We start from the raw sequence: 13,358 nt of genomic DNA on the forward strand, positions 1-13,358 counted from the left end.
GGTCTTCTAGGGTCGGAGTCGGTATAGGGTCGAGGGTCGAGATAAGGTCTTTATAGGGTCACGATATGGTTTTAAAAGGGTCGAGGGTCGGGATAGGAATGATGGTTATTATCACATAGTGATAATTGTTATTATTTCTAATAACAATTTTTTTTTTTATTATTTATAATGACAAAAAGGCATAGACATAGATCTACTAGATGCCTTGGGGATAGTAATCTGAGTCAATGTATTCATTAGTATTTATCATTTTTTCAAGATATTTCTTCAATTATCTTGAAAAAGTGGGGAGTACTAGATGTCTGATTACTATCTACAAGGGATCCACTAGATTGAGATATGATTATTAGATATAATTTTATTTTATTTCTTTTTAACTTTTTTATAAAATAAAATAAAATTGGTAAACATGCTCACCGACCAAGTCAACCAATTGACATAATTAATATTTTTAAATTGTATGTTCTTATATTTACAGTAGATTGTAAACATGTCTTAAACTTAAATAAATAAATAATTAAACAAATTAAAATATGATATTTTAAAGATATTTTACAATGATAATTATTTAAAAATAATAAAATAATATATTTTATAACTTAAATAAAATTTAATTAAACTTAATATTTTTTTCTCGTATAAACTTAATATTATATAATATATAATATTATATAATATATAATATTTTATTGTCACTGTGAAATTCAAAAACTAGAACAAACATAAACTTAACCAAAAATAAATAAATAAATGAATAAATTCAAATATGATATTTTTAAGATATTTTATGATAATTTAAATAATTAAATCATATTTATTTAAAAATAATAAATGCATACATCATTTTTTTTATCTTATAAATTTGTGTAATAATTTGTTTTTTATTAAGTGATTGAAGATCTTTTTCTTTATCAAATTCACCAAAGGACATTGTGTTTAAATGTCATATATGTAGAGATTATTAATATAAATATTTATATATTCTATTATATATATATATATATTTTGAAAAAACAGTGAACCAATTTTTATTAAAATTATAGACAATATTTACAACTTTAAAATTAAGCAAACATAAATTGCATATTGCTTTTACCTAGTATAAATAAAAATTTGTGTACAACAATCTATTTGAATTTTGTTTACGACACTTTAATTATTTGTAATACAATAAACACGATCATGTTGCATGAATAGAGTAAAAATGAATCCTTAGCACATAATACCCTAATTTTTTTTTTTGAACATTATAGAAAACTACTTTAAGCACGATTATATTTTCTTAGTTGAATAATATATATTCTCTATCACAAATAAATACTCTCATTAAAATGAATATAATATAATAGAATAACTTTGTTTATTTTTATATCAAATTAACTGAAATTTCTAAATAATATTACTTATTTCAAAATTATTTGACTTATTCAATCTATCAGTGTGTTTTTCTATTATTTGAAGATTTTCGTTACGCACTAAATCATAAAATTAGAAAATAATTGCAAATACTATCTATTATTGTTATTGCACTTTAGAACTAACACAAATATTAAGATAGGTAAACAAGAAAAATTGGTCGATTATTTATTGTTTTTCTGTTTTAATATATTGGGGAGGGAAATTTGAAATTTCCTATTTCTGAGGAGGATTTGGTTTTTTTTTTTTTTTTGTCGCAGAGGAGAAATTGGTTTATTGTTTAAGATATTAGTAAAGATTAATTTGACTTAGCAAAATTTTCACTATTTTTAAACAAATTAAAAAAAAAAACACATGAAATTTTTGCATCATTATGTAATTTTGAATCCAATGTGCTTAGCGGGAAAAGAAAATGAAGAAAAAGAAAACTAACACACATTATACTCCTATAATCTCGTATATTAAAAAGAAAAAATATGTAAATATAAATTGTTGACCGAGATAATATTATTAAAGATTTAATAAAGAAAAAAGAAAAAAATAAATAAAAGAAAATGAAAACCCAATGAGAACTCATATCAAACCCCAGCAAAAGAAGTTCCTTGTAGAATCTCTCTCTTATTTTCTTTCTTCTTCTGACTTTCTCTCTCTATCCATCCGTATCTATCAAAAAAACCCCAAAATTGGCTTAATTAGGTTATTTGTTTTTACTTTTATTTTATTTCTCTGTTCTTCCCTTCTTCTTCGAATCGAAATACACATCTCAGTGTCACCCAATCAAACTCAACCGAGTGCTTTTCCCTCTCTTTAGGGTTCGTCTCCACAGTCATTTTCTTCTCCGATTTCCCATTCAATCTTTCTAGGGTTTCATTTCATCCATTGATGTAAAAGCATAAGAGAATTTCTTCCAAGATTTGTTGTTTTGTTTTGATTTTTGGATTCGGTGCATTTGGATAAAGGTGTTTCTCTACTGATTGGTCGATCCGCGAATGGAAGCTCGAGAATCATCGTCATCCGCATCGGCGGTAGCGAATCGGGATGGGACTTCTTCGGCGGAAGACGACGCTGTTCTATCTGTTGCCGCTGCGCTTTCTAAGGACGCTGCTTTGCACTTTCAGTCGGGGAAGTTCGCCGAGTGCGTTGATGTCTTGAACCAGCTCTTACTCAAGAAACCGAACGATCCTAAGGTGTGAATCTCTAACTTAGTTCTTGTATTTGGTGCTGTTTTTGATCCGTTGATTGACTTTTGTCTGATGAGTCACATTTGAATTGTTCGATCTTTTCTAAGATTGGGTTGAGTTTGAAGTGTGTAAGGCCAAAATGAGTGGCGTCGTATTTCCTTTAGTAGCTGAAGTTCATGATTTGTAGGTTGATTGTGGATTGGAGGATTTAGTTCGACGCTGTTATCTCTTTGGATATTTTTTTTTGCTCAATTATAGTAGTTTGCGAGTGAGCCTAAAATTGAGACGGTATTCAGTGGATCTTTTATGGTACTATCTGAAAGGTTTGTGTTCGCGGCGTTCATGAGTTTATTTATTAAGTTACTGAAACTTTAGTTTCATTCGGGCTCGTGTGAGTTGCAATATCAAAGGGATAGTAATGAGGGAACAATTACACCTTGGAAGTTTCTGAGTGTTTCTTAAGGATGTGGTTTTTCTCTAGAAATAGTGTGAGAGAAAAAGAATCTATAATTAAGTATTAAGTTTTTGGAGGCTTAGTTAGACCAGGAAAATGTTTCATTAAATTATGAGGTATGTAAGCTTTGCCTAGCTTTCCTTTTTGTAAGTAGTGCACTGGCTTGACATATTTGATTTCTTTTTGCAATGGGGGTGATTTATGATTGCAATTTGATTGAATGCGAATATTTTTCAGTGTTAGTCTTGTGTAATACACACACATCACAACACAATTACACTGACACACTCACATACACACATTCACAATTACACACACGTACTGTTTCTGTTTGTAATGGTTTTAACATTATTTTTATATTTGGTTTGTGGAGTTTTTTTTTTAAGTTATGCTTATAAGTACTAATTAGCAGGTTCATCACAACATTGCGATTGCGGAATATTTTCTAGATGGTTGTTCAGATCCAAAGAGGTTGCTAGACAAACTCAATAATGTAAAGGTGGATTACCTTTCTCTTTCTTCCTTTTTCTTGCATACGCCTCTGTTTCAAATGCCAGTGATTCTCTTTTATTACATTTCCTCATATATGGGTCCACAAGTATGTAAACATTACGTATATCTACTTGTTCTTTGTAATCCTAGTTTATCAAACACGCTTAGTGATATTTTAGACAATTTACATTTATTTTTATGCAACTAAGGTTGAAGTTCTAGATGTTGCATTTTTCATGACATATAAAATTATTAATTGTGTAAATATCTCTTTTCTTCGTTGTGTTTCTCTTTCTTTGTGTTGACATAGGCCAGTTATGGAATATTATATAATCACTTTATTTCTGTCTATCTCCTTCCTTAGTTTTTGTTATCTATTTGTTCTATGTCATTACTTTGTAGTTTGTACAAAGTCCTAGGAACTAGTATGCAGTTGAATTTACGTGCCTTGTATTCATTTGTTTGATAATTCTATCAGGGTTAAGTAATTGATGCTTTTTTTTACTGGATGTATTCTAATACATGTAGAATTTTAATAATATTATTTTTTTAAAAAAATATTATTTTGACCGGTCAGAAGGTGAAGATTTTCTCTGATATTCTTATTCTGTCAAGCCCCGAGCCGTGGTGGCGAAAATATAATATTTATTACTTCAGTGATTTTCAGTTTGAAGGTATTGGGGAAAGTTCTTTCTTCATTTTATGATCAATCAAAATAATTTTTAAAAAATATTTAAATATTATTTAAGTTCTACAGGTTTTACATCTATACTAAATGATTACTTGTTTTGTGATACTTGTTGCATATTCAATCCACGTACCAAATTTTTTAACTGCAATTATATATTGCAAAACTGGAATTAGGATAATTAACACAATTAAATTTGGTTTTTAAAATAAAAAATCCTTCTTTAGGATTTTTTTTATACCCATAAATCCCCCCGAACTTGCTTAACCTATACTATTTGAAAAGTAGAAAGCTATAGAAATTGCTGTGTAGATGCAAAGGTGGGCCTCAAACATTAAATCTCGTGGAAGCAAATTGTATCCCTGATTGTTTGAGCTGTTGTTTGGGTTCCTTTTGGATTTTAGATAAATGCCCCTTTGGCCTGATTTTGTCAAAATACATGAAAAAGTGAAAAATGACAATTTGTTTTGCAATCAAATACTCTTCTATTGCTAGAAAACAAAGAGTGTTTGGTTGCAAATTCTGTTTATATTTAAAATTATTTAAATTTGGTTGCTTGAGTAATGTTCTTTTTTTACTTATCTTGCAATTGTAACCGTTTGTGATAAGAGGGGGAGATTTGTTTATATAGACTCAAATCCAAAGGGGAAATTTTATTATATTAAAAAATAAAGGTTGGTTATTTGATTTTGGGAAATAACTCTGAGACGATTCTGTAATAATCTCAAACTAGTTTTCAACACAAGAGTTGAAACTAGTGATCCAGAATAAAATATTTCTACTGTAGTATTTTTTTTCCCTGATAAGAAATGATAGTATTATTGAAAATATTAAAAGCTTACAACGCAAGGGGAAGAATGAATTCCTTCAAAATGACATCAACTTTTAACAACTAAAAATTAGTCTATTCAGAACTCCCAATTTGTAATAACTTAGAAAAAGCACCACGTTAGTAATTATTCATAGATAATATAAAACACAATGAGCATCAGCATTTCTGTTTGGTCATTTATTATTATGTTCATATCCATTTGACACAATAGTTGTGTCATGTGGTACCCTTTTGCTTTGACTTACTTTCATTTACATTTTTTTGTCATTCCTTGGAAGGCTTTGATGATATTATTTTTTATAAAGCTTGTCAGTGCTCTATAGGCTTACAATAGAATTAGATGTCTGTTGTACACTTGCATATTTACATATAGATATATTTATCTCATATAATTTCTCATTCTTTTTGGTGTTTTTCTATAGAAGAGGAGTGAAGTACATGCACAAACATCCGGAGATCAGGTTGAAGGCATTGTTGGAAATAAAGCTCTTTTAGGGTCTAAGGGATCTAATATGTTGGCACATCCATTTTCTGCTTCTAGTAGTCCCAGTGTTGTTTACATGGACGAATTCGACACTTGTGTTGCAACCCTTAACATAGTATGTTCATGTGGTTAATTTACCATGTTTTTGCTTCCAATGCTGATTGTTAAATTTTTTTCTCTGTATTTGTTTGATTGAGGTGTTTGTGCTGAATTTGAACTTCTATAGGCTGTTATCTGGTTCCATTTACATGAATATGTGAAAGCATTGTCAGTTCTTGATCCTCTATATCAAAATATTGGACCAATTGAGGAGGTATGTGAAATTATAAGTTAATTATATTGTGCTTTTTTGTACCAAATACAAAATAGTAATGACATCTTAAATTGCTTCTGTTCTTGCAGACAACAGCTCTTCATATTTGCCTTTTGCTGCTGGATGTTGGGCTAGCTTGCCATGATGCACCAAAGTCAGCTGTAAGTTCTTATGTTAATTTAATTATATATGCTTGTTTTGTTTAATTTTATGTTTACATTGTGATTTGTCATTTGTGGATGGCTCTTATATCATCTAGACCTAGTGATGAACAGGCAGCTTTTGTTTGCTATATTATATAGTAAATAGGGATTCTCATTTTGTGATTATACATGTTAATTGGTTAAGAGCTCTCATTCGGTGATTAAATATTCACTAGCTTCATTGGGAGTTCTTACATGCACTCCAAAATCCATTGGATGGTGTTGCTAACAATGTTACATTTGTGTTTATGTATGTTTTTTTTTGTAGAAAATTCATTTTAAAAATTTCACAATTTTTTAGGTTTAGTTTTTATGTTTTGTATTAATTTCTTTTGAAGGTAGTATGAAATCAGTTGTGCGTTGAACACTAAGCCAAATGGGGTGTTTTGAGAGAACTTGCTATGATTGTAGACTTGTAGTTGGAGATTGAACTTCTTTGATGTTTAAATTCCACACTTTTTTATGTACTTTTTTTTTTAAATAATTGTATAGGAGATTGGCTACTAATGTTAGCACTTAGCAAGTTCCTGCTGTATGGTGTTCTGTTTTCCTAATATATGAAATGTACTAGGAAAATAAATAATAATTGCAATTATAAGGAACAAAAAAATAGTTCGACACTCCTCTTAAATTACATCTTGGCATATAAATTAGTTGCAATTTTATTTAAAAAATGAGGAGTAATTAATTTTTAGGATGAGTTTTGACATATTATGATAGTGTTTCTTATCATTTTGCAATGTTGTAATTTTTTTTTCTTCTGTATTTCTAGGTCCTGCATGCTAACTTTCATGATAGTTAGTTCTTTAAGTAAGAGATTTTCATAATTTGAAATCCTTTATGATTGGTAGGCAGTAGCTATTTGATTGATTGACACATTTGACATGTGAAAGAGTTTTTAGTTTTAATGCATAATGGTTTCTGTGAATTAGTGGCATTTGATGTATTACGTGAATTCTTTGAAATACCAAAACTTTTGAATAATTTGCTTTATGAAGTTTCTGTTTGCTCTATATGATGGGTAATGCTCAAACAGTCAAACATGTCACCAGTGAGCTGTATTCTAGTGAATGAAAATTTCTTTTATATTTCAGTCATCTTTGATGGGATCTTCAGGATGATTTCCATAATGCATATCTACTTTGTGCTCGTGTTGGCTTAGCATGCCCTGCGTAGATGGTTTCTTTTTATGATCACTCATTAGGAGTCTGTCTTTATTTTAATGTACCCAATTGCTTGATTACAGCTGGATGGATTTTGGTTTATGCATTCTTTGAATTTCAGTTTAGCAGACGTTATTATGTTTGGGTTTCTATTGACAAGTTAAACGTACTAGAAAGTATAAATATGCTATTTTGATTTTGCCAAATTTGGAAGTTGAAAGGTGCAAACCTAGATTGTGATAGCCTCATGCATAGTTCTGTTTCCTATTGAAACAGAACTATGCATAGTTCTGTGTTGGCTTAGCATGCCCTGCGTAGATGGTTGCTTTTTTATGATCACTCATTAGGAGTCTGTCTTTTTTTTTAATGTACCCAATTGCTTGATTACAGCTTAATGGATTTTGGTTTATACATTCTTAGAATTTCAGTTTAGCAGACGTTATTATGTTTGGGTTTCTATTGACAAGTTAAACGTACTAGAAAGTATATATATGCTATTTTGATTTTGCCAAATTTGGAAGTTGAAAAGTGCAAATCTGTTTCCTATTGAAAATTAGGTGGTATGAGATCTCCAATCTAAAGCTTACTTGTGTTTTATGAAGAGTGTTTTCTGTTTTTCTTTGTCTTTTGCCTATACTTAGCTTCTGATTGGTACCCATTTGCTATTTATTTCATTCAGGATGTTTTGGTATATCTAGAAAAAGCTTTTGGTGTTAGCTGTACCAGTCAAAGTGACAATGGAAGTACTGCGCCACAACCTACAAATCTAGTTTCAAAATCTTCCTCTCTTCCTACCAGTTCATTGGCTGCAGATGCTTCTAATTCAGAGCTAGTTGCTAATAATGCTTCAGAAAAAACCTTATCAAGAACACTATCAGAGGAAACACTTGAGATTGATTCTGTGTTTTCGGATATAGATGTGGTACGACCAATTGGTCTTTCATCTTCGACTGATCTTTTGAGAAACTTAGTTGACAGGTCCATATCTTCTATTGATCTGAAGCTTAAGCTGCAACTTTACAAAGTTCGGTTTTTGCTTTTGACTAGAAGTCTAAAGCAAGCTAAGCGCGAAGTCAAGCATGCTATGAACATTGCACGTGGGAGAGACTCGTCAATGGCTCTTCTGTTGAAGTCCCAGCTAGAATATGCTCGCGGTAACCATCGAAAAGCCATCAAGCTGTTGATGGCTTCTAGCAATCGGACAGACACAGGGATATTGAGCATGTTCCACAATAATCTGGGGTGCATATATTATCAGCTTGGAAAATACCACACATCATCAGTTTTCTTTTCCAAGGCGTTGAACAATTGTGCATCTCTTCGGAAGGAGAAGCCTCTTAAGCTGTCTACTTTTTCTCAGGATAATTCTCTACTTATAATATATAATTGTGGCATGCAGTACTTGGCCTGCAAGAAACCTATTCTTGCTGCGCGTTGTTTTCAAAAGGCTGGTTTGATTTTCTACAACCGGCCTCTGTTGTGGCTTAGACTTGCAGAATGCTGTCTAATGGCTTTGGAGAAGGGACTATTAAAATCCAATTTGGCTCCAGCCGATAGATCAGATGTTATAATTTATGTTATTGGAAAGGGAAAATGGAGGCAACTTGCTTTAGAAGAGGGGATTTTGAGAAACGGAAATGTGGATCTTGAGAGAGGTGATTTATTACTTGGTAGTGATGGTCAGCCAAAACTCTCATTGTCTCTTGCCCGACAGTGTCTTCATAATGCCCTGTACCTGTTGGAACGTTCTGAGTCAAGCCATCTGAAGTCCAGTTTGCCTTCCAATTCTTCCCTGGATGAAAATGAATCAACCGAAATGGCAACTTCCAAGAACTCAAACCACAAGAACTTGCAGAGCATGGACTCTAAGGCATCAACAGTAGCAGTAGGCTTAAGCCAGGTTAATGCAAATGGGGATGCGAAAGAGCAAAAGGGAGGAACAACTCAAGAGCTTGTGCAGAACTCGCTCACCTACTATGAAGATATCCGTAGAAAGGAAAATGCTTTGATCAAGCAAGCTCTATTAGCTAACCTGGCGTATGCTGAGTTGGAAATGGGAGATCCCATTAAGGCCCTTTCAACTGCAAAGTCTCTTCTGGAGCTTCCAGAATGCTCTAGAGTTTACCTGTTTCTAGGTCATATATTTGCTGCAGAGGCTCTATGCTGGTTGAACCGGCAAAAAGAAGCTATTGATCATTTATTAGTATATGTGTCTGAAGGAAGTGTTGAATTGCCATTCAGCCAAGAGGACTTTGAACAACGTAAAGTGGATAGGACTGTTGATTGTGAAGACATAAATGGGGGATCAGCAAATGCCAAGAACTCTTCCCCTCAAGATTTTGAAGGTATTGTGTTCCTCAAGCCAGAAGAGGCACGTGCAGCTCTTTACATTAATTTTGCCACCTTGTATGCGATGCAAGGCGATTTCACCCAAGCCCATCAGTTTGTTTCACAAGCATTGTCCATAACACCCAACAGTCCAGAAGCTACTTTGACAGGAGTTTACGTGGATCTGGCTCTCGGTAAGTCAGATGAAGCTATTGCCAAGTTAAGGCACTGCAGTCGAATCACGTTCCTTGCCGGTGGGTTAACATCGAATAATTCATGATCCCTTGTATTGGTCTTCCATTCATAAATCTCCGATCCACCTCTCAGTTTCAAGTTTAGTGAGTAGAGCAGCAATCCTTTAGGAGGATTTGTAACATATATAGTTCAATTCAGAAAATTAATAAATTTTCTGTTCTTTTTTTTTCTTTTTCCTTTTTGAAAATTTCATATCTAGGGCTCATTAATAGGTGGTGTGGCTGTGTTTTGGTTAGTGCGGAAGCCCACCTTTTGATATTTGAGGTGTAGTTCTGATTCGGGTCATTGTGTTTTAGTACCTAATTCAGTTGGTTCAAAAAATGCTGAGAATATGTGCTCTTCCTGGGAAGGGGACTGAAAAAAATTATTCATTCTGGATTTGAATTCCAAGTCATTTCCTTCTATCGTCTATCTCTTGTTTTTTGATTGTATGAAGTTACAGGTGTGGAGTGATTATAATCTTTATTCTTAAACCCTTTTATTTATATTTGGTGTGTTAACTGAGAATATGAAATTATTGTACATATATATATCAGGTGACTAACCATAATTTACATGTTCGTGTATAGTGAAAATGTCGATCGAGGACCAATAATGAAATTTGGAGTGGGTCCATAATTATATGTAATTTGTTCTAAAGCCAAGAAAGGAACCTAACCATTAGGTTACATGTGACAAATTACAATTGGAAATATTCGAACTAGAAATTTCATATAAGGTAAGACAAATGACAAAAGTATTGACTTTTTTTAATATTAGGACAAGATTGCTCCTTTCCCTCTCCTTTAACTTCTCTCTCGAACTCTCTCTCTTTCTCTATAACCTCGACACCACCACCACCACCACCTTCCCATGGCGGTAGAGCACATCACCTCTCCATGCTGCCACTTCCATCGACACCTCCACCTCCCACCACTATTGAAACTGCCATCTCCTATCACCATTAAAGTTCTTTCATCAATTTAATTATTTTAATGATGAAAAATTTAATTCAAAATTTAAATCGAAAGAAAGATTTACCTAAGACACTAATTTATAGATTTTGAACACTTAAGTACAAGATTTTTTGGTTTTGTTTGTGTTTTTTTTTTCAGATCTAAAACTAAAAATACTGTAGAAAAACGATGTCTGACAATGCCTAACGATGTATTAATGATGCAATTGTAATGGAGTCGTAAAAACATGGTTTTTAGGCTAGAACGATGCTTAACGATGCGTTTGCGATGATCACTTCCTAACGATGCATTAGCGAAGCATTAACAATGCCATTGCGATGGTGGCTTGAAAATATGTTTTTAGGCCAAACAATTTCTAACGATGCATTAAAGACGTGGTAACGATGCATTTGCGATTATGTTTTGAAAACATGATTTTAGGCCAAAACGATGATTAACGATGCATTAACGAGACATTTGCGATGGTGGCTTCCTAAAGGTGCATTAACGATGCGTTTGCAATGGTGGTAAAAAAACATGTTTTTAAGCCAAACAATTTCTAACGATGCATTAACGATTCGATAACGATTTATTTGCGATGGTGAGATGAAAACATGAGTTTTAGGCTAAAACGATGTCTAACGATGCGTTTGCGATGATTGTTTAAAAACATATTTTTAGGCAAAAAAAAAACTATGGTTTCAAGCCACCATCGCAAACGCATCGTTAGATATCGTTTTTGCCTAAAACCCATGTTTTCAAGCCACCATCGCAAATCCGTCATTACAACTTCGTTAATTCATTGTTAAACATTGTTTGACCAAAACATGTTTTTAAGCCACCATTGCAAACGCATTGTTGATGCATCGTTAGGAAGCCACCATCGCAAACACATTGCATTGTTAAGCATCGATTTGGCTTAAAAACCATGATTTCAAGACACCATCGCAAGTGCATTGTTACCACATCATTAATGCATCGTTAGATATTATTTGGCCTAAAAACATATTTTCAAGCCATCATCGCAAACACATTGTTAATGCATCGCGAATGAATCGTCAATGCATCGTTAGGAAGCCACTATCGCAAACATATCGTTACCGCATCGTTAAGCATAGTTTTGGCCTGAAAATCATGTTTATAAGACTCTATCGCAATTGCATCTTTAATGCATTGTTAGACATCAGTTTTTTTGCAAATTTTTAAGTTTTAGATCTGAAAAAAAAAATCATATAAAACAAAAAAAATATTGTACATAAGTGTTCAAAATTCATAAATTAGTGTCTTTGGTGAATCTTTTGTTCGATTTAAGTTTTGGATTGAATATTTCATTATTAAAATTTAAAAAAAAATTGATGAAAGAACTTTAATGGTGGTGGGAGGTGGAGGCGCCGATAGAAGTGGTAGCGTGTAGAGAAGGTGTGCTTTACCGCCGTGGGGAGGTGGTGGTGGTAGTGTCGTGGTTATATAGAGAGAGAAGTTGAAGGAGAGGGAAAGAAAGGACAATCTTGTCCAATTATTAAAAAAAAGTTATAATTTTATCATATTTTTTAAAATTGGCATACCAAAATATTAAGGTATTTTGTGACGTATAAAACATCAAATTTTCCTAACAGAAACCATAAATGTGCCAAACGAAAGGCTCTTATATGGCAAATAGCACCATCTGAAAATCCAAATATTGTATTGTAACTTCCCTGTTACTTCACTTGGGGCAAGTTGTACTATATATTGTCTACAGAGCAATGTGTGCCAACAAAGTTACATGCTACTATTGAGCACAAAAGTTTACTGCAGTACCAAACAAACTATAAATCAAGTATCTATGGTTAAAAAACACTACTAATATTATTTATTTGGAAGTGTTCTTGAGCTCATTTTAGTGATATGTTGCAGGTATAAGTTAATATGTTATATCGTCTTAATTACAATTTAATTAAGAAGAATCTCCAATATTAGTATTGGGTGACATATTCATATTATTTTGGGTCTTGAGTTATGATTTCTGTATATGTTCTGGTTCGAAGGAAGAACCAAATAGAGAAAAAGAATCTCTCGGTTTCACTTTCTCTCTAGGAGGAGAGAACTGTCATCTCATCAATAGACACCACATGTTTTGGGGGAAGGAACAGACAAATAAGTTCATGTGCCTCACTTAGAGTGGTCCCTAATCCCTATTGCATTTTTTTTAACCTGGGATATTGCCATAATGGACATTTCTCATGTATTTATCTTTTTTTTTTTTTTTTTTTCTGTTTCTAAATTGATTGAAAGGTAATTGACCCATCTCTAGAAGATAAGGATATCATATATGTTTGGTAGAGAAGAAATGAGGGAGCAGAGAAAGTGTAGAAGTGAAAAGTGAAATGGAAAGGAGAAATGAGATGTTTGGTAGCAAAGAAAATGAGAAGGAAAAGAAAAGAAGGTAGAAATATTTTGAGTGGGGCTAGAGTCCATTAATTTTTTACTCTCCAAATTAGAAAAAAAAAAAAATAGGAGAGAATTTTAATAGACTCAGTAGGTAAAATTACTAATTTATTTTTCTACATAAATTATAGTAAATTTACAATAAATCAATTTTCTTAAGAACTACTCTTTTTTTTCTTATAATTTC

The 13,358-nt window shown here is 32.4% G+C and overlaps 1 protein-coding gene across 4 annotated transcripts; it reads left to right on the plus strand.

Annotated features, from left to right (window-relative positions):
- Positions 1-1,985: 1,985 nt before the first annotated feature.
- LOC133782775 (uncharacterized) lies at positions 1,986-10,213 on the plus strand. Of its 4 annotated transcripts, XM_062222151.1 has the most exons (7): positions 1,987-2,228; positions 2,376-2,603; positions 3,464-3,550; positions 5,486-5,662; positions 5,774-5,860; positions 5,950-6,021; positions 7,906-10,213. In XM_062222151.1, exons 2-7 carry the CDS (start codon positions 2,406-2,408, stop codon positions 9,832-9,834), a joined length of 2,550 nt encoding a protein of 849 aa, XP_062078135.1. In that variant the 5' UTR covers positions 1,987-2,228; positions 2,376-2,405; the 3' UTR covers positions 9,835-10,213. The 4 variants fall into 4 exon arrangements, with proteins under 4 accessions (XP_062078136.1, XP_062078137.1, XP_062078135.1 ...); XM_062222152.1 differs by having other exon boundaries at positions 1,986-2,603; positions 5,489-5,662; XM_062222150.1 differs by having other exon boundaries at positions 1,987-2,603.
- The last annotated feature ends 3,145 nt before the right edge of the window (positions 10,214-13,358 follow it).

Source organism: Humulus lupulus, chromosome 6, assembly GCF_963169125.1.
Source record: "Humulus lupulus chromosome 6, drHumLupu1.1, whole genome shotgun sequence".
In the NCBI taxonomy this organism is placed as follows: Eukaryota; Viridiplantae; Streptophyta; class Magnoliopsida; order Rosales; family Cannabaceae; genus Humulus; species Humulus lupulus.